Raw genomic sequence first — 22,656 nt, forward strand, 5'->3', positions numbered from 1 at the left:
TGCAAACGCAGCCTCTTGCTTCCTCCGCCTCAGGCCCCCTAGAAAGAACAGTATGTGAGCCATAGGAGGCTGAGGCAGTGCCATGAGATTACCTCACCTCCTGAGACATAGGAAGGTTACACTCTGCTCTTTCAGGTTACAATAAATGCAGGGTGGAGGTGTCTCTGAGGGCAAAAATAGCAGACCCAGCCCCCTTCCATCCACCTTTGTTGTTTCTTGGCTTCTCACCAGCCAGTGAGTCAGTCAGCCACTCTTCACCTGGAGAATGAGAGTTTCTAATAAGAGAATGACATTTGCCGTCGCAAAATTCCCACAAATTAGTTCCCCTCTCAGGTTGTTCTTGAGGATGGTCAAGACAATACTGCTATAGGGTCTGGATGGACAGATATCCAAAGGGGAAAAAGAATGAGCAAAAAATGCTCCTGAGAAAAAAATGAAGCATCCATCACAGAGATGTAGTTCCCCAAACTAAAAAGGAACTCAACTTTCCCTGGACTGAAATGGTTACTGAAAATGTAAAGGACCTCCCTGGCGGTCCAGGGTTTAAGACTCCATGCTTCCACCGCAGGGGGTGCAGGTTTGATCCCTGTTCGGGGAACTAGGATCCTGCATGCCACAGAGCATGGCCAAAAAAACAAAAATTTAAAAAAGATTTAAAGAAAATGTGAGGTGATGGGGGAAATGTGGAGGAAACAGAAAATGTAACAAAATGATGACGGTCTTTAATAAGCTGTGTGTTTGATTGTGTGCATTTCTGGGGAATTTCCCAGTGACAGCAGACCCTAAGGAGGGGGGACATTCTGGAACTGTGGGGTGAAGACCTGGGATCTCCTCCTTGAGTAACCATTTACCATGGGGCCTCAGGCTGGTTATTTACCCTTAGTGAAGCTTACCTTGGCCATCTGCAAAATGGAGATAATGACAAGTACATGGAGACCCATGACAGCAAAGGCAGCACTTGTGCCAAAAGCAGGAAGCAGGCCTGAGTTGGAGAATGGCTGAGCCTTGGTAAAGGTAGAACTACTCTGCCTTCTAGGTTTTTCATCCACCTCCACTAGGGTTTAAGGAAACAATGCTCCCCACCCCAAGGCTTTTTTTTCCTTCTGAATTGTTCTCTAGTTCTGAGTAAATTCAGTATCTTTTCTCAGTTCAAATCCAAAAAGCACACACGTGCATACACACACACACACACACACCGTTCCTGAAGAGTACACAAACTAAAGAAAATATGACTTCTCAACTCTTTACTTGGAAGTTGCATATTCAAAGGCTCTGCCAATCAAAGTACCTCTTGACATACGATGTGTGAAAGGATTTAACTAGGCTAAGTGCAATGATGCCAGAACACCATTAACCAATAGAGAGCAGTCTCAGAAAGCACTAGAATCCACATCCTGGATGGATCTTGCCTACCAAACCTACCCCCAGACCTGCTCATCCGTTGCCTTCTATTCCACCCTGTTGGAGCCTGTATCCCATCTTCCTGGATTCTATTCACTCCTCACTTACTCTCTGCTCTGCAAACTTCAAAAGTCCAGGGTTCCTTTGACCTCTGGAATCCTACCGGTTAAGAAGGGCCTGGACTTTCTAATTCCTCAATGCCTCATCCACTGAGAGTCTCTGATGCTAGGATGAGCCATTTATCCTTTGGTAACAGCTCCCTTTTATCATGTTTCTTCCATTATGGCATCAATGACAATCTCTCAGAGAAATTCCCTTTTCACTGTCCCACTGCAAAGGGCAGAAAGTGACTCTGCTCTTGGTGACCTGCCAGCATTTTGGCTCTGAGGGCTCAGATCTCCAAGTGTAAAGTGCGCCTTCTCTCTTAGGACCATTGTGAGAAGGCACCTGCCCTCAATTCCCGGGAGACCAATAAAGCATACGCCAGGCAAATCTGGGTACTACTGAACCGGAAATATATTTATCAAGAAGGTAAGGCTAAATGTTTCCAGGAAAATATCTTTTTTTAAAAAGGCTTTTGAAGAATAAATCAAACCAAATGAATCCTTCCAGGAGACTCTCTGGAGCCCAGACCCTAGGAAGGACTAAAAGTAATCAATAAACTGTTCTGAACAATCCCCTGGTCAGACTTTAGGCCAGACCACTGGGGAATCAGTCTCCAGCAGGGGCTTTCTCCCAGGGCCCCATAGCCATGCTCTTATCTCCTGGGGTTCTAAAATAAAACTGAAGTGATAACCCTGCACAGTGGAAAGAAAGTCTTTCAGTGAACAAAACCTCCTTATGAGAGGTGAGTGGCAGCCACTGAGTCAGAAACTAGCCAAATCACAGCTAAATACAACTGCAAACTGAAGCTGGCCTGGTCCCTGGGAGGGAGGAAGTGGGTAAGACAACTGAAGTTCACCTGCAGGGAAGCTTGGAGGCAGGAGAGTCTTGAGCTGCTGGCTCATTTGCTATCTTCTTGTCCTAAAACAATGCGTCATATTTTGCGGTTCGAAGAAAGTTAAGTGGTTTCATTTCTGATTTATAGGCATGTTTAATTGCATTTTGGAGGGTAGGTGATGTTCATATTGTGTGGGTTTTTTTTATTTTTATTCATTTATTTATTTATTTTTAAGAAACGCAGCAATGGCCTGGGTTCAGGTATGTACTGAAACCTGCTAAACATATTTTTGATTCTGCAGCCCGTCTGGGACTATGTTCCCAGCACTGAGGGCCAAGACATGCAATCGCAGCTCTGTGCTGGGGTCTGGAGGTTCTGAATCTTCCCTCCCTCCTTCCTTCCTGCCACAGTGTCTGAAACATCCACCATGAAAATGCCTCCTTTGGGTTAGGAGAGGAAAATAAAATTCACTGTGAGCAAGAAGTGGGTAACACATTCATTTGTGGTCAATTTAGTGTGAGTTGCTTTAACAACTAAGCTAGCTTGCAATAGTGTGAGGACATAGAACAGGGAGGAGAGGAAGTTCTGGATCACAGAGGAGCCTGAATAGTGATGCTGAATACCTGTTCTGATGACTGCATGAGCACATTTCTTGTGTGTATGGACCCAGGAATCAGAAAAAGAAAATCAGAAATCAGGCACCACCACTGACTGTGGTATTTAACCTCCCTGAGCCCCACTTACCTCATTTGTAAAAATGGAGAGTCCTGAATTCAGCCCCATTATGAAAGATACCAATCAGCTACATAACCGATAACACGTAAGACTTTCAGAGTATGTGCAAAATAGGTTGGAACTTTTCTTATATACTTAGAAGTAAAGGATAGTAGCATGGGAAGGGCACTAGCCTTTTCACTTTTTAGCTACATGTCCTTAGATTAGTCCCAGGACCGGCTACTCAATGTGAGGGCCCATTGCAAAATGAAAATGCAAAGCCCCTCCTTCAAAACTTTTAAGATTTTCAAGTTGGTGACAGAAGAACATTAAACAAAGTTCAAGGCCCTTCTAAGCATGGGACCTGTGCAACTGTACAGTTGACACACCTATAATGACATCCCTCATTAGTCTTTTCTCCTCAGGATTCAGCTCAACGATTGTCACTTGCAAGTCAATTATGCCAAAATGAAAATGAACAGCATTCATTTCACCACTATCTGGGTCCTCTCCATGCCTCCCCATCTTGAGATGAACAACTGCTGACATGCTGGCACACATTTAAGACAGAACACTGTAATGATCCATGAGAGGGAGGTAGAAGATAGGTGGGCCCCAGGCTGAGCAGCTGCAACCCGTCGCCTGTTGAAACTTCGAGATAAGATACTAGCAGGAGCATCAGGTCTTGATTGGGTGAAAGACAAATCGACCACATTTTTTTCATTCTTGTGGTCAAGGGGATTTCCCAGCCTGCACATGCACAGAGAAGGTCCTCAGTCTAGCGAAGGGGTCAAAGGGAGAAAGAAACACCAGTCCACAACATCTCCTGTCAAACCCCCCAGAAACCTTCATGCTGGAATCCATCTTGGCTGAGAGATGTGTATGCCACCAGGAAGGACCCTGAGTCAGGGCAAATATGGGCACAAGCAAGATGGCTGGCCAGAGACAAACCCAGAAGACTGCCCCCATATAAGCGATCTAAGTCACCTTTATTGGGAGCAACTCACTCCGCGAGTTTGCCCATGTGGTTTGCTTCTAATAAATGCTTTATCTGTTTCACAATCTTGGTCTCTTTACTGAATTATTTCTTCAAAGATGACAAGAACCGAGGTCCTGCTTCCAGCCATCTCACCACCACCACCCAGAATCACCACACCAGAATCAAGAGTATACATTTATTATTACCAATCTTAGACCATAAGCAGAAACCAGCCTCCTTTGATTCATATAAAGGTGTACTAAGAGATATTTTTTCTTTTCTTTAACTGAACTATTTTGGAGTGCCAAATTATTTAGGGGCTTTTACTATGTTTCAAGTCCTCTCCTTATAGTAAGAATGATCTCTGTGGTTATAATATCAAGCACCATTGTCAGCATAAATAAAAACGCAAAAACAGAGGCAGCTCCATGTCATAATTACACATTGGGTACCACTCAGCTCCTATTCAGAAACTGAGCCTGAACAATGAAGACATACATAGATCTACTTTCTTAAATAAATTATTGTTCTATGAAGGTTGCCCTGGAAGGATTACTGTCTCTAACTTCCAAGAGCTTCTCATTTGCATGGGAAGGACTTGGCAGCTGCTACAGAAGTTGCTCTCAAAAGCATAAGACACATAAGAGAATTTTTAGAAAATCCCATATCATTCATTAAAGCATCTTAAGGCCTTATTAATTCAGATGGGATAATCGGTTGTTGATTAGCCAGATAGTTAAGCATTCATTGTCATATGCTGATGAACTGTGAGAAATTACATTTCTTATCCACCAAAGATTCACCTAATGCAGTTAGCACTCCATCAGGTAAGGCTGCATCTGGATAAATTAGCTAGATCTTTATTCTCCAGTCTTTTCTTTCACCTCCCAAACTTTTCCTTAATGAAATCTATTCCTTATTCTGCTTGGTCGAACACTATATCAGGAGCCAACTTTAAAAGGTGGCTAGCAGGGGGACCTTCAACATGGCGGAGTAAGATGCGGAGATCACCATCCTCCCCACAAATACATCAGAAATACATCTACATGTGGAACAGCTCCTACAGAACACCTACTGAACGCTGGCAGAAGACCTCAGACTTCCCAAAAGGCAAGAAAATCCTCATGTACCTCGGTAGGGCAAAAGAAAAAAGAAAAATCAGAGACAAAAGAATAGGGACGGGACCTGCACCTCTGGGAGGGAGCTAGGAGGAGGAAAAGTTTCCACACACTAGGAAGCCCCTTCACAGGCAGAGACAGAGGGTGGCAGTGGGGGGAAGCTTCGGAGCCATGGAAGAGAGCACAGCAACAGGGGTTCAGAGAGTAAAGTGGAGAGATTCCCACACAGATTGGTTCCAACCAGCACTCACCAGTCCGAGAGGCTTGTCTGCTCACCCGCTGGGGTGGGTGGGGGCTGGGAGTTGAGGCTCAGTCTTCGGAGGTCAGATCCCAGGGAGAGGACTGGGGTTGGCTGGGTGAACACAGCCTGAAGGGGACTAGTGCGCCACAGCTAGCAGGGAGGAAGTCCAGGAAAAAGCCTGGAACTGCCTAAGAGGCAAGAGACCATTGTTTCGGGGTGCACAAGGACAGGGGATTCCTACCCTGTCTGCCCACAGAGGGCAGAGCACCACCTAAATGAGATCCAGAGGCAGGCACAAGCCATGGCTATCAGCTCAGACCCCAGAGACGGGCATGAAATGCTAACACTGCTGCTAGCCACCAAGAATCCTGTGTGCAAGCACAGGTCACTATCCACACACCCCCACCCCCATGCCAGGAGCCTGTGCAGCCCACCACTGCCAAGGTCCCATGATCAAGGGACAACTTCCCCAGGAGAACACACACTGTGCCTCAGGCTGTTGCAACGCCACGCTGGCCTCTGTTGCCACAGGCTCGCCCCACATAACCATTATAAATATCATACCCCTCCTTCACCTGGGCATGAGTGAGCCAGAGCCCCCTAGTCAGCCGCTGTTTTAATCCCATCCTGTATGGGTGGGAAGAGATGCCTGAGGGTGACCTACATGCAGAGGTTGGGCCAAAACCGAAGCTGAACCCCAGGAGCTGTGTGAACAAAGAAGAGAAAGGGAAATTTCTCTGTGCAGCCTTAGAAGCAGCGGATTAAATCCCCACCACCAACTTGATATACCTGCATCTGTGGAAGACCTGAATGGACAACAAATCATCCCAAAATTGAGGCAGCAGACTTTGGGAACAACTGCGGACTTGGGGTCTGCTGTCTATGACTGATTTGTTCCTGGTTTTTATGTTTATCTTACTATAGTTTTCAGCGCTTGTTATCATTGGTGGATCTGTTTATTGGTTTGGCTGCTCTCTCCTTTTTTAAATGTTTATTTTATTTTTTTATTTTAGTATTTTTTTTTTCTTTTTTTCTCCCTTTCCTTCTGAGCCGTGTGGCTGACAGGGTCTTGGTGTTCCGGTTTCATGTCAGGCCTGAGCCTCTAAGGTGGGAGAGTGGAGTACAGCACATTGGACTACCAGAGACATCCCAGCCCCATGAAATATCAATCCACGAAAGCTCTCCCAGAGATCTCCATCTCAACACTAAGACCCAGCTCCACCCAAACGCCAGCAAATTAATGTGCTGGACACCCCATGACACTCAACTAGCAAGACAGGAACACAAGCCCAGCCATTAGCAAAGATGCAGCCTAAAATCATACTAAGTTCACAGACACCCCAAAACACACCACCAGACGTGGTCCTGCCCACCAGAAAAACAAGGTCCAGCCCCACCAACCAGAACACAGGCATCAGTCCCCTCCACCAGGAAGCCTACACAAGCCACTGAACCAACCTCACCCACTGGGGTCAGACACAGAAAACAACAGAAACTAAGACCCTGCAGCCTGCAAAAAGGAGATCACAAACACAGTAAATTAAACAAAATGACAAGACAAGGAAATATGCAGCAGATGAAGGACCAAGGGAAAAACCCACCAGAACAAACAAATGAAAAGGAAATAGGCAGCCTACCTGAAAAAGAATTCAGAGTAATGACAGTAAAAAGCATACAAAATCTTGGAAATAGAATGCGGAAAATACAAGAAATGTTTAACAAGGACCTAGAAGAACTGAAGAGCAAATAAAAAATGATGAACAACACAATAAATGAAATAAAAAATTCTCTAGAAGGAATTAATAGCAGAATAACTGAGGAAGAAGAAGAACGGATAAGTGACATGGAAGATAAAATAGTGGAAATAGCCACTGCAGAGCAGAATAAAGAAAAAAGAATGAAAAGAATTGAGGACAGTCTCAGAGACCTCTGGGACAACATTAAACACACCAACATTCAAATTATAGGGGTCCCAGAAAAAGAACACAAAAAGAAAGAGTCTGAGAAAATATTTGAAGAGATTATAGTTGAAAACTTCCCTAACATGGGAAAGGAAATAGTCAGCCAAGTCCAAGAAGTGCAGAGTCCCATACAGGATAAATCCAAGGAGAAACATGCCAAGACACATATTAATCAAGCTATCAAAAATTAAATACAAAGAAAAAATATTAAAAGCAGCAAGGGAACAGCAACAAATAACATACAAGAGAATCGCCATAAGGTTAACAGCTGATCCTTCAGCAAAAACTCTGCAAGCCAGAAGGGAGTGACAGGACATATTTAAAGTGATGAAAGGGAAAAACCGACAACCAAGATTATCCTACCCAGCAAGGATGTCATTCAGATTCAACAGACAAATTAAAACCTTTACAGACAAGCAAAAGCTGAGAGAGTTCAGCACCACCAAACCAGCTTTACAACAAATACTAAAGGATCTTCTCTAGGCAGGAAACACAAGAGAAGGAAGAGACCTACAAAAACAAACCCAAAACAATTAAGAAAATCATAATACCAACATACATATCGATAATTACCTTAAATGTAAAAGGATTAAATGCTCCAATCAAAAGACACAGACTGGCTGAATGAATACAAAAACAAGACCCATATATATGCTGCCTACAAGAGACCCACTTCAGAGCTAGGGACACATACAGACTGAAGGTGAGGGGATGGAAAAAGATATTCCATGAAAATGGAAATCAAAAGAAACCTGGAGTAGCAATTCTCATATCAGACAAAAGAGAGTTTAAAATAAAGACTATTACAAGAGACAAAGAAGGACACTACAAAATGACAAAGAAGGACACTACAAAATGATCAAAATGATCAAGGAGCACCTCAACACATAAGGCAAATGCTAACAGCCATAAAAGGGGACATTGACAGTAACACAATCATAGTAAGGGACTTTAACACCCCACTTTCACCAATGGACAGATCATCCAAAATGAAAATAAATAAGAAAAAACAAGCTTTAAATGATACATTAAACACGATGGACTTAATTGACATTTATAGGACATTCCATCCAAAAACAACAGAATACACATTCTTCTCAAGTGCTCATGGAACATTCTCCAGGATAGATCATATCTTGGGTCACAAATCAAGTGCTGGTAAATTTAAGAAAACTGAAATCATAGCAAATATCTTTTCCAAACACAACACTATGAGACTAGATATCAATTCCAGGAAAACATCTGTAAAAAATACAGACACATGGAGGCTAAACAGTATGCTACTTATTAACCAAGAGATTACTGAAGAAATCAAAGAGGAAATCAAAAAATACCAAGAAACAAATGACAATGAAAACATGACAACCCAAAACCTATGGGATGCAGCAAAAGCAGTTCTAAGAGGGAAGTTTATAGCAATACAATCCTACCTCAGGAAATAAGAAAAATCTGAAACAAATAATCTAACCTTACACCTAAAGCAATTAGAGAAAGAACAAAACAACCCCAAAGTTAGCAAAAGGAAAGAAATCATAAAGATAAGATCAGAAATAAATGAGAAAGAAATGAAGGAAACAACAGCAAAGTTCCATAAATCCCAAAGCTGGTTCTTTGAGAATATAAACAAAATTGATAAACCATTAGCCAGACTCATCAAGAAAAAAAGGGAGAAGACTCAAATCAACAGAATTAGAAATGAAAAAGGAGAAAAACTGACACTGCAGAAATACAAAGGATCATGAGAGATTACTACAAGCAACTATATGCCAATAAAATGGACAACCTGAAAGAAATGGACAAATTCTTAGAAAAGTACAACCTTCCAACTGAACCAGGAAGAAACAGGAAATATAAATAGATCAATCACAAGCAGTGAAATGGAAACTGGGATTAAAAATTTTCCAACAAAAAAAAGAACAGGTCCAGAGGCTTCACAGGCAAATTCTATCAAACATTGAGAAAAGAGTTAACACCTATCCTTCTCAAACTCTTCCAAAATATAGCAGAGGGAGGAACACCCCAAACTCATCTATGAGGCCACCATCACCCTGACACCAAAACAGGACAAAGATGTGACTAAAAAGAAAACTACAGGCCAATATCACTGATGAATATAGATGTAAATATCCTCAACAAAATACTAGCAAATAGAATCCAACAGCACATTGAAAGGATCATACACCATGATCAAGTGGGGTTTATCCCAGGAATGCAAGGATTCTTCAACATGCAAATCAATCAATGTGATACACCATATTAACACACTAAAGGATAACAACCATGTGATTATCTCAATAGATGCAGAAAAAGCTTTTGACAAAAATCAATACCTATTTATGATAAAAGCTCTCCAGAAAGTAGGCATAGAGGGAACCTACCTCAACATAATACAGGCCATATATGACAATCCCACAGCCAACACTGTCCTCAATTGTGAAAAACTGAAACCATTTCCTCTAAAATCAGGGAGAAGACAAGGTTGCCCATTCTCACCTCTATTATTCAACTAGTTTTGGAAGTTTTAGCCACAGCAATCAGAGAAGAAAAAGAAAAAAAAGGAATCCAAATCATAAAAGAAGAAGTAAAATTGTCACTGTTTGCAGATGACATGATACTATACATAGAGAATCCTAAAGATGTTACCAGAAAACTACTAGAGCTAATCAATGAATTTGGTAAAGTAGCAGGATACAAAATAACTGCACAGAAATCTCTCTCATCCCTATACACTAATGATGAAAAATCTGAAACAGAAATTAAGGAAACACTCCCATTTACTACTGCAACAAAAAGAATAAAATACCTAGGAATAAACCTACTTAAGGAGACTAAAGACCTGTATGCAGAAAACTATAAGACACTGATGAAAGAAATTAAAGACGATACAAACAGATGGAGAGATATACCATGTTCTTGGATTGGAAGAATCAACATTGTGAAAAAGACTATACTACACAAAGCAATCTACAGATTCAATGCAATCCCTATCAAATTAGCAATGGCATTTTTCAGAGAACAAGAACAAAAAATTTCACAATTTGTATGGAAACACAAAAAACTCCGAATAGCCAAAGCAATCTTGAGAAAGAAAAACGGAGCTGGTGGAATCAGGCTTCCTGACTTCAGACTATACTACAAAGCTACAGGTATCAAGACAGTATGGTACTGGCACAAAAACAGAAATATAGGTCAATGGAACAGGATAGAAATCCCAGAGATAAACCTACACACATATGGTCACCTTATCTTTGATAAAGGAGGCAAGAATATACAATGGACAAAAGACAGCCTCTTCAATAACTGGTGTTGGGAAAACTGTAAAAGAATGAAATTAGAACACTCCCTAACACGGATACAAAAATAAAGTCAAAATGGATTAAAGACCTAAATGTAAGGCCAGACACTGTAAAACTCTTAGAGGATTCCATAGGTATAACACTGTGTGACATAAATCACAGCAAGATTCTTTTTGACCTGCCTCCTAGAGAAATTTAAATAAAGACAAAAATAAACAAATGGGACCTAATGAAACTTAAAAGTTTTTGCACAGCAAAGGAAACCATAAACTAGACGAAAAGACAACCCTCAGAATGGGAGAAAATATTTGCAAACGAAGCAACTGACAAAGGATTAATCTCCAAAATATATAAGGAGCTCATGCAGCTCAATATCAAAAAGCAAACAAGCCAATCCAAAAGTGGGCAGAAGACCTAAATAGACATTTCTCCAAAGAAGATATATAGATTGTCAACAAACACATGAAAGGATGCTCAACATCACTAATCATTAGAGAAATGCCAATCAAAACTACAATGAGGTATCACCTCACACAGGTCAGAATGGTCATCATCCAAAAATCTACAAACAATAAATGCTAGAGAGGGTGTGGAGAAAAGGGAACCCTCTTGCACTGTTGGTAGGAATATAAATTTATACAGCCACTATGGAGAACAGTATGGAGGTTCCTTAAAAAACTAAAAATAGAACTACCATATGATCCAGCAATCCCACTACTGGGTATATACCCTGAGAATACCATAATTCAAAAAGAGACATGTACCACAATGTTCATTGCAGCACTATTTACAACAGCTAGGACATGGAAGCAACCTAAGTGTCCATCAACATATGAACGGATAAAGAAGATGTGGTATATATATACAATGGAATATTCTCATCCATAAAAGGAAACAAAATTGAACTATTTGTAGTGAGGTGGATGGACTGAGAGTCTGTCATACAGAGTGAAGTAAGCCAGAAAGAGAAAAACAAGTACCGTATGCTAATACATATATCTGGAATCAAAAAAAAAACAAAAAAAAAAACCCATGGTTCTGATGAACCTAGGGGCAGGACAGGAATAAAGACACAGACGTAGAGAATGGACTTGAGGACACGGGGAGGGGGAAGGGTAAGCTGGGACGAGGTGAGAGAGTGGCACTTATACATATACATTACCAACTGTAAAACAGATAGCTAGTGGGAAGCAGCAGCATAGCACAGGATGATCAGCTCTGTGCTTTGGGACCACCTAGAGGGGTGGGATAGGGAGGGTGGGGTGAGATGCAAGTGGGAAGGTATATGGTGATATATGTATACATATAGCTGATTCACTTTGTTATACAGCAGAAACTAACACAACATTGTAAAGCAATTTTACTCCAATAAAGATATTAAAAAAAAAAGAAAAAGCTGGTTGGTTACAAGCAAATCACATTTGTGCTCAGGACTCTAATATTAAATGGGCATTCATGTGTCTGTGAGAGTGTGTCTATGTGTGTGTGTGTATGCCTGTGTGTTTTGGTTTGGTTTTACAGTTCTTGGCTAGAGCCTCCTCCACACTGTCAGCTCTTCTGATCCAAACTGTAATCCAAGTCATCAAGGGAATTCTTCAGCCAGTGCTCCAACCCTCAACTGCCTTCCTTTCCTAACCTTGACTGACCGTGAGTGTAGTATAACGAGAGTGAGCATGGTGAGAAAAGTCCCTGGATTATAAGTCACAAAATGTGATTCATTTTCCAGTCCTGGTTCTGTTTTAGCAGAAATGACCGTCACTTGTAAACTGCTCTCAATTCCAACAAGTCATTTCATCTTTCTGACAATTTGCAATTTATTGTTTTCTCCCTTTGATAACAGAGCAACATGAATATTTACCCTTTTGTCATATCAAGAAGAGTTGGGTTTCTATAAAGGTAGACCAGTCCCCAACACTTTATGGAGCTTCTGATCTCCAAGGGACAGAGTGCTTCCAAGACTCTGAAGACCCCCACCCTCACCACCAAATCTTCAAAGAAGAGGGTCTGCCGTTTACTCACGGAGCTGCTCCAGGTGGCCAGCGCTGTTAGACTCGGGCATGGCAGTGATGGTCACCAATGGACATGAATTCCCTCCTAGCGTCTGGCAGAGAACCTCCTGACGGAAGTAGACCTGCTTGGGGTTCACGCTTTTTTCCAGAACGTCAAGGTGAGTCTGGAGCAGAGATGAAACAGAAGTGTATATTAAAATTTTTTGATAATAACAATAGGTGAAAGCAGCAACAAAGCTTATATTCATCTAACTCCTTATAGTTTAGAAGTAGTTTTTGTTTTTTTTTTTGCGGCACGTGGGCCCCTCAATGTTGCGGCCCCTCCCGTTGCGGAGCACAGGCTCCGGACGCGCAGGCTCAGCAGCCATGGCTCACGGGCCTAGCTGCTCCGCGGCATGTGGGATCTTCCCGGACCGGGGCACGAACCCGTGTCCCCTGCATCGGCAGGCGGACTCTCAACCACTGCGCCACCAGGGAAGCCCCTAGAAGTATTTTTGTTAACCTAATCTGCCTGACCGTGGGCATTAAGTGATTTAAAAGGGGTGCTCTTCCTACTCCCCGGAAGAAGTTCAGCGAGGCTGAACAGGAAGCATCATGCCTGCCTGTGTCTGCACACTAGAATATCTGTTTTCAAGTTGCACTGAAAGCAAAAGAGCAGGGGCAGACAGCATCCTTCCCATGACAGTTGCATGTAAAGAATGCTGTTACCATGAAGACAGAATACATGCAGGACACTCGGGAACATGAGACAGAGCTTCAGCAGTGCAGATTACTTTAGAATCAAGCAATATAAGGAGAGTTAGGAGCATACTGAAGGAAAATAGAAAGCAACTGATCCAGGGAGAATGCTAAGCGAAGAGAACCACTAACTGGTAGCAATTGATTGGCCCTACCCTACCTTCCCATTTAAACACTCATTTAAAATGCAGAAAGATACCTAAATGCGGTAACCATTGAAAATAGGGTTCTTGGTCAACAATCTTTAAGACCTCTGAAGATACTTTCAATAACCCAAACAGTGGAATTAGTCATAAAGATGTTAAGAGACTGCCTCCCAACCACACTGCATACCCTAACAACAGGGACACGGTGACTTCAGTAACCAGTGAAAGGGAAGCGGTCCTTCTCCAACACAAGAACGTCAGTGCACACAATCGTCCTTCCAGCTAAAGATCAAATAGGTATTAACACATTCAAATAGGTATTAAGAGGGCCGAGGAAAAACTGCCCACCTTGTTATTTAACAAATAACATGTCTGCTAGACAAATGAAACAAACATGACTCCTATGAAAATATTTATAAAAGATTCATAATATATCTTATGAAACATGGAGTAATGCCTTCAAAAGGTAGAGGAAGTGTTTACATGTGAAAAAGATTTACTACAGAGGTGCTAGGCAGAACAATGGCTCCCTCAAAGATGTCCATGCCCTAATCTTCAGACCCTGTCAATATGTTACCTTACATGGCAAAAGGGACTTCACAGATATGTTTAAGACTGAGGTCTATTTGAGGTGGGGGGATTATCCTGCATTAACCAGTTGGGGCCAATCTAATCAAAAGTACTTAAAAGCAGAGAACATTCCCCAGCCACAAAGGACCAGAACCACATGCAAAGGACTCAGCCTGCCATGCTGGGGGGTAAAGGGGTAAAAAGTTGAGGAATACGGTGTCCTCCAAAAGCTGGAAAAGGCAAGGAAATAAGATTCTCCTCCACCATCCTCCAGAAGGAACACAACCCCAATACCTTGATTTTTGCCCAGTGATTTTTATCCACGTTGAACTTCTCACCAAAAGAGCTGTAAGTTAATTTTTTTAATTGTTTAAGCTACCAAATTTGTGATAATTTGTTACCGCAGCAATAGAAAACCAATACACTGGGAAATAAGAGAAAGAATTTCCTAAGTAAAAATCTTAGCATCTGGGTAGGAACAGACTAAAATCTACTTGTACTCTACGGAAACATTTGACTTACAAGGAAAACAAAAAAGTTCCAAGGAAAGAAAACATTACCAGATGATTCTGTGGCCTTTCCTATAGCTTCAGGGATACCTGAAAATTTGACCCTGAATCATATCCTCCTTGCAACTGAGACCCCAAATCATCTGCCTCCACACAGCCTGTTTCCTAGATTAATATGAATTTATTATTCCCTGTCTGCATCAACGTAAGTTTAATGTCCTAGGAAATGCTTGCCCAGGAAAATAGAAATTACAAATAAATTTATTTTTCATAAATTTATTATTTTTCAGGAACATCTCATCAACTCTTCAATAGAAGGTATCAATGACTTGATCCAAGACCCTTTGAACCCCTCTCCTCAAGTTTCTTGCCTTACTGTCCACCAATCTTTAACCATTATATCATGATCTTTACCCAATGCTAATCAGGCCCCTTCATTAAAATACCTGAACTTAACAAAACTTTAAAGTCTTAATAAATACTCCAGCTTTGCCCTTCCCCCTTTGAGACACTATCAAGATTCTGTCACATTCTCCTTTATCAAATATATTAGTTTCCTATCACTTCTCTAACAAATTACCACAAATTTGGTGGATGAAGACAACACGAGTTTATTGTATTACAGTTCCAGAGGTCAAAAGTCCAAAATGGGTTTTACTGTGCAAAACTCAAGGTCTTGGCAGGACTGCGCTCCTTCTGGAGGCTCTATAAGGTAATTCATTTCCTTGCCTTTTCCAGCTTCTGGAGGTCAGCTGCTTTCCTTATCCCATGGTGTCTTCCTCCACATTCAAAGCCAGCAATCGCATCATTCCTACCCTGGCTTCCGTGGTCAAATCTCCTTCTCTGACTCTGACTCTTTTGTCTCACTCGTTCATGGCTAAGGACCCTTGTGATTACACTGGACCCAGTCTAACAGTTCAACATAATCTCCCCATCTCAAGAGGCTTAACTTAATCACATCTGCAAAGTCCTTTGTGCCACATAAAGTAACATCCTCACAGGTTCCAGGGATTAGAATATGAACATCTTGGGGTGGGCGGTGGACATTATTCTATGTAACACACCAAGGTATGCAATACACTTAGGTCTGTGTTAGAAACAAGTTGTTCTGGTGGTATTTCTTGGAGCCTGCATTTGACACAATACTAAGAAAAGGAATTAGAAGGATCATGGCTACCCCAGGTTCAAGATGAGATTCAGCTAAGGCCCATTTATCTGACCAAACCTTTGTACTTCAGTCTTCTGATTTGTCTGTCAAGTGCTAATGAATGCCATGCATTGCTGTGATGCACCAGCACTAGAGATTAGGTGGTAGTCTCACAGCCCTGAGGAGACAAGGAGGCTAACGAAAGGTTTATACACACAAACACAAAGGCCCTGCTTAGAGTTTGAAAGTACAGAGGATTATAATCGAGTAAACCTATAACCAGCCAAGGTTTTGCTCATGAGTTTCTGCTCATACATGCTCAGTTAGGCAAGAGCTCAGAAAACATATCCTTATCTTTATTGACAATAATAACTTGAAGACAAATTTCAGCTGCCCCAAATCAAACTAAAGAATGATATTAAAGGACAGTTCAGTTAAACAAGTTTTGTCCAAATGACCATTGGAAAACACAGTTACTACATAATACAAACATAAAAAATAATTTTTTAGGGAGAAAACACATATTATCAAATGTTAATCTCATCATCTGGTTCTAAAACGAAAGTAAAAAGAAATGTGTAAGTAAGGAATAAAGTAAAACAAAATACTAACTTTTCAACTTACATGAACATATTATTATTTAATTCTGGAAAATGGAAAGGCAGAATAGCAAGATAACTAGGACGGCAGGCTCTTGAGTCAGGCTGCCTGGGTTCCAAGTTTGGTTGCGGATTCTAGAAGAGTCGTGTGAATTCTGTACTTAACCTCTTTGTAACTCAGTTTTCTCATCTTTAAAATGTATATAAAATGGCATTACCTATGTCATTCAATGATTGCTATAATTTAGCGGTTTATTGTGTATGAGAAGTGCCTGTCATACAGGAAACACTCAATTTTAGCTGTTATTTTTGATAAGGAAATGTAGGTTCAATTTTTTTTTAAGAACTAAAAGGGAAACACTAGTAGAATTATAAACATTGTAGGAAAAAAAATCAAAAAAAATATGGTCACTCCATGTTGCATAAAAGAGAAAGAAAGAGAGAAAGGGAAGGAAGGAAAGAAGGAAGGAAGGAAGGAAGGAAAGAAGGGAGGGATGGGGGAAGGGGGAGAGAAAAAAAGAAAGAAAAGCAGTGAAGCATGGAAAATAGCACAAAACCAAAATGACAGAAGTAACACCAAAAATTGTCTTGAGTATAAATAGGTTAAACAGCCTTATTAAATGACAAAAACTTTCAGATTAGTTTTTTCAAAATCCCACTGCCTATTGTATATAAAAGGAACTTTCAAAGAGAATTAAAAAAAGACCCATGATGTGTATGAAAAACACTCCTAAATTATTTTCTTGTTCTGTTTGCCTCCACTAAAATATTTTAAAAGAGAAATATTGAAACTAAATGGTTAAGTAAACATAAATTAAAGCAGGCCTGGCAATAGTGATATATGACAAAGTCATATTCAAGACCACGTGCATTAAATGGGATTTAAAAATCTTATTTCGATAAAGGGCACAATTCACAATGAACATAAAAAACTCTTAAGAATCAAATAACACAGAATTGAAATGTACAGCCCAAAAATGGCAGAAAGGGAAATAATTGTACTAAGAGTGGGAGGCTTTAAAACAGTACCTCAGTCTTGAATAAATCAATTGCAAAAAAAAACGATATAGAGTATCTGAACAATATTGTTTTTTATAGATATATGTCAAGCTGTCTTTACAGAGAGCATCCTTTATTTTTTTCTCAAACATTCAGGGAACTATAACAAAAATTAATCATATGCAGGACTATAAAGAATATTCACTAAAAGTTTTTTAAAAAGCAGATATTATACAAGCCACATTTTCTGACAATAATTGAATGAAATTAGACTTAAGTAAAAATGGTTTTAAAAACAGGAAAAATAAAACCATTAAGGAATAGAAAAACATCCTCCTAAAAGAAGCTCATGAAAGAAATTCATATATTAGAAAGAAAATAAATATTAAATCAGTGTAATTAAAGCGCTAATAGAAGAAGTGTCCATCTGGCATCCCAGGAGAGAAGGCACAGGACAAGAATGAAAATGATCCCATTAGAATATCGACCCATCTCAGCCACGCTGGTAAAAGGAAATTCCAGCACCCTCATAAAGAGGCAAGATCACCCTGGATTTAGTTGATACTCTGTGATCGTAAACAAATTATTTTAATCACTTTCATACATTTCTGGGTGAAAGTTGCTCCCAATATTAATTATTGAAATCTGAACTGAGTAGACTGCCTCACAATTACTATCAAGATACCAGGCCCCCAAACTAGGAAATCAATACCCTTTCCTGAAGCATTTCCCAAAATGTAATCTTCAGGATGTTATTAAGTGCTGGGGTATAGAGGGGTGGAGATTCATAGCCAAGGCACCTGGAATATGGTGAATTAAAGAAAATGAAAACATTTTCATGGCTGCAGAATTGTTCAGATTCTTTAACATGCCAATACACATTTTGAACTCTTAGAAGAAAAAGTAGCAAACAGTGTTTCAAGAATTTATGTGACTCTTCAACCCTTTTTCTCTAAAGATCTCAGGATCATGGAGTGTTGTAGAATATGCTTTGGGAAACACTGCCTGCTGAATTGAGGGGTTTTGTTTTGTTTTGTTTGTTTGTTTTGTTCTTGCCATCAAAGCTATTTGTTTCACATTTTATTATGGCTACAAGATGTGGGGGAGATGGGGGAGAGATAGAGACCCTTCTCCAGAAAAGTACTGGCCATCATTCTGTGATATCACAAAAGTTACAAACAGGCCGTATCTCTTCTTGCCAAATCTTGAAAAAAAATAAAATCTAGATTCTATAAATCAGATAAGGGAAGGAGGCTTGGAGGCAGTTTTGTCTGTAGAAGCCATCAAACACAATTAGATACAAAAGAAAAAAGTAAAAAAAAAAAAAGAAAGAAAAACCATCTTTTGCCCCCGTACACTGTCCTTTAAAACAGGGGTCCCCAACCCCAGGGCCATGGACCGCTACCGGTCTGTGGCCTGTTAGGAACCGGGCCACACAGCAGGAGGTGAGCGGCAGGGCGAGCCAGCGAAGCTTCATCTGTATTAAAACAGCTCCCCATCACTTGCATTACAGCCTGAGCTCCACCTCCTGTCAGCATTGTGGTGAGCTGTATAATTATTTCATTATATATTACAATGTAATAATAATAAAGTGCACAATAAATGTAATGTGCTTGAATCATCCCAAAACCATCCCCACGCCCCCAGCCCATTGAAATTGTTTTCCACGAAACTGGTCCCTGGTGCCAAAAAGGTTGGGGACCACTGCTTTAAAACACTGTCACGTTAACGGGCAATGCTGGAGGAAGCAAAGTTTGAAAGTTTTCTTCTCCTATGAGCTCTTTGTTAATTTTTTATTATGACATTTTTCATGATTACTAATATTACAATTCAACAAATACCTAATATCTTTTAGCTTAAGCCCATTTTCTGTAATTGTTCATGCAGCCATCTCCCTGTGCCCCTCAATGAAATCTCTGTCCCTTTGACTATTCCACCTGCCACCGAATACATAACACCTCTGTGCTTAGTGCATTATTCTAGCTCCAGTCACACAGACAACTTCCGGAAGTAAACCAATTATAAACTTCTGTTGGTTTGCCTTTTGCGAAAATGCCTTTGTATTGTTCTCCTGAAGATGATTTTTAGGTGAACGCCCCCATCTCAGGTCCAGCAAGGCCATGTCTAATTGGATATTGTTGGGATCACTGATGAGAGAAGCAGGACTTCTGAATGTGTGTGCCAACAACCAACCGTAATAACAGCCCTGCGGAAGCCACAGGGGTGGGTTTCTTTATAAAAATGGGAATGGGTTCAAGGCAATTATGGAAACCCCCAGAGAGGCTGTCTTAAAAGAAAATCCTACCTACCCATGAAAGACATCCAGCTGATAACTTAGCCTGCAGCCTCATTGGTGCCTCTCGGCAGGAGTCTTCTGCCCCTTCTGCTTTATCAGCTACTCCCTTAAAACTTCCATAAAATCACTTGACCTCAGCAGGTTACCCTGCTGGTGGCTACTGAAAAAGTAAGAAGCACTATACATTCAAAAATCGTTCGTTTCTCATTGTTATCCCCTAAACTGCTACACTCCCTGTCCCCCCTAATTCAGAAGAAAGCTCACCCCTAAGGAGATGGCCTATTTTATTTGCGTACTGCCTAGTTCTCAGTTGTCACTTAAATACACTCATCAGAGAATTGAAGGCTGCTCATCACAAGAGAAGAAATGACACCTTTAAGCTAAATAAAAAGAGAACATGCTGTAAGCAGGTTCTAATGAGCTTTCTCAAACTGCCCCAGTCTGCCAATACCATTCTCCCTAAGTTATACAGATTGACTTTGAGACTGAGAGAAGTGATTAGTCTCTAGATGTGTATTCACAGATTTGCTGGTTAGTGACTTTAATACCCTTTTTCCACTAAAAATAAACCAAGTTATATTGCTGATGATTTGGAAAAGAGAGCAAAGAAAAAATAATTATAATCAACCACCCTAAGAAAACCATCAGTAGATTTTGTATTTATTTCTTTTTGGTCCTTTATTGGGATTTTTTTTTACATAATTTTAATTTTATTATGTATTGTGGAATGGGTATCTTCCAATCCATCCAACAGAGAAAATAATCACACATCATCATAAAAAAGAGAATAGGGACTTCGCTGGTTGTGCAGTGGTTAATAATCCACCTGCCAGTGCAGGGAACATGGGTTTGATCCCTGGTCCGGGAAGATCCCACATGTCGCAGAGCAACTAAGCGTGTGCACTACAACTACTGAGCATGCTCTCTAGAGCCCGCGAGCCACAACTACTGAAGCCCGCACGCCTAGAGCCCGTGCTCTGCAACAAGAGAAGCTACTGCAGTGAGAAGCCCGTGCACCACAATGAAGAGTAACCCCCGCTCGCTGCAACTAGAGAAAGCCCGTGCGCAGCAACAAAGACCCAATGCAGCCAAAAATATAAATTAATTAATAAAAATAAATTAATTAAAAAAAAGAGAGAATAAGCGTTCTAATGGTCACCACCTAATATTGTTTACTAGTTGTAGGCACTTGGCTAACACTTGTTATGTATCAAGTTGTGTAATCTTGATAACCCGTAGAATAACCACTTCAATGGTTCCAATTTTACAGATGTGAAAACTGAGGCTGAAAGAAGTTAAATAGTTTGCCCATGACTACATTGCAAGACAACACAGAGCTTAGACCCAAATCCAGGCCTGTCTGCTCCAAAACTTGTTCTTACATTGTGCTCAAAACCCTGGAATTCAGGGGTTCCTGTGGTCAGTGACTTCACCATCCACACACATCTCAGCTCCTCCAGAATGGCTCTTTGTGTTCAACTCCTCAACATCAGGACCCTTTACTGGTGCCTGTCCTTTCTTTTGGCCCATACAAAGATAGGTGTCTGTCTATTGATTAAGTGACAACACTGATTTATGACTTGCTCATTGCATCTTTGATCCACCACATGTAAGTCGATATTTCCTACTTGACACATTTTAAACGTGAGCCCTTTATAAGAGATTGTGAATATGGCATTCTAATTCTCGATTCTTTCTTTTTCTCTCCCTCTCTCCCCCTCCCCTCCCTTATTCTCCCCACAGTACACTCTATTTTATCTCTAAAGATGATGGTGGTAGCATCTACCACAGTGGGTATATGCGTCTGGTGAAAACCCTACTCTACCCTTCAAAAGCCTTAAGCTCTCCCAACACATGTACCCTACCTCTGATCACTTTTCTTATCTCTTGCCAACTCATGCAGTTGTAAGTTCTCAGTGAGGTCCCATTTTCTTACTCTCTAAAATGTCCATCAGAAACTCTCTTGGGGCGCCATTTTCAACCAATACTCCTGGCTACCTAGGGGCAATCCAGAACATAATCCAAGTACTTTAACAAGTATTGCTAACAACACTTTAACAATCATTGCAGTTATTGACATCTTGAGATGGATGATTAAATAAAACTCCTTTTGCAATAATTACAATAATATTGTATTTCTTTCTCTCAGCTTTATTTTAATACTATAATTTGGACAATTATCCAACAGAGTTCCTGGCAAGCATCTGGAAGATATCAATTTGAAAGATCCAAATACTAATTCCCTTATTACAAGAGAAGAATAAAACTTTTAAGGTTGCAAAATTAAATTCATGTTGAAAAACCTCCAAAATACATGTCCTCTGCTATAAAAATGTCTATAATTAGTGAGTGTAATCCATATTATAAGTGATTTACAAAACTGTGAATTCCACATAGAAATATATTTTCCACCCCTCAGCACAACCCCCAAGTAACATCCAGTTAATTCTGCCCTTGGGGTATCATTCACATTTATCACTGATCTGTTGGAAGAAAACTGTTTTTCCTTAGGACATGTCCAAAAATAAAAATGACTAGTGTGCATTACAGAATGTACTTATTTTGTTCATGATGGGAGGAAGAGTTTTTTAAGAGAAGTCACAGAGTCAATTATTGTCTTAAACCTGGAGAAGACAAAGCCCATTATTGGAAATGTAAAACCTAAAATTGAGTATATACATTTTTTACTTCAAGTAACAAATCGTCTTTCTTATTCTGTTCTACTCATTTAAAAGAAATGAAAAGCTACCCTTTTCCTGTCTCTCTTTCTCATTAACTCTCCTCTTCCTAGTGGGAAGAGGTTCAGTCAATAGGCAAAGTAACAAGCCAATAAGCATCAATGAACAAGACCTCTCTCTTCCTCTCATTGAGATCAAGTGATGGTGGGGTCTTCTTTTCTTGAATTTTTGTCCCCCCTCAATATGAAATTATCCCCAACTTGACCTCAGTGGCTCCTAAACTATTTGTTGATTGTAAACTCTAGACCTTGTGCT

General features: G+C 40.5%; 1 protein-coding gene across 1 annotated transcript in view; it reads right to left on the reverse strand.

Annotated features, from left to right (window-relative positions):
• AGBL1 (ATP/GTP binding protein like 1) overlaps positions 1–22,656 on the reverse strand; it is a gene marked incomplete at its 5' end in the record, with an annotated part of 782,586 nt that overhangs the window by 625,250 nt on the left and 134,680 nt on the right. Inside the window, one exon of the mRNA XM_029237077.1 lies at positions 12,670–12,823. Within this exon, the coding sequence (XP_029092910.1) occupies positions 12,670–12,823 (154 nt within the window). The remainder of the gene's footprint in view (positions 1–12,669; positions 12,824–22,656) is intronic.

The sequence above is a fragment of the Monodon monoceros genome, unplaced genomic scaffold (genome assembly GCF_005190385.1).
Source record: "Monodon monoceros isolate NGI ecotype Baffin Bay Population unplaced genomic scaffold, NGI_Narwhal_1 Super_Scaffold_21, whole genome shotgun sequence".
In the NCBI taxonomy this organism is placed as follows: Eukaryota; Metazoa; Chordata; class Mammalia; order Artiodactyla; family Monodontidae; genus Monodon; species Monodon monoceros.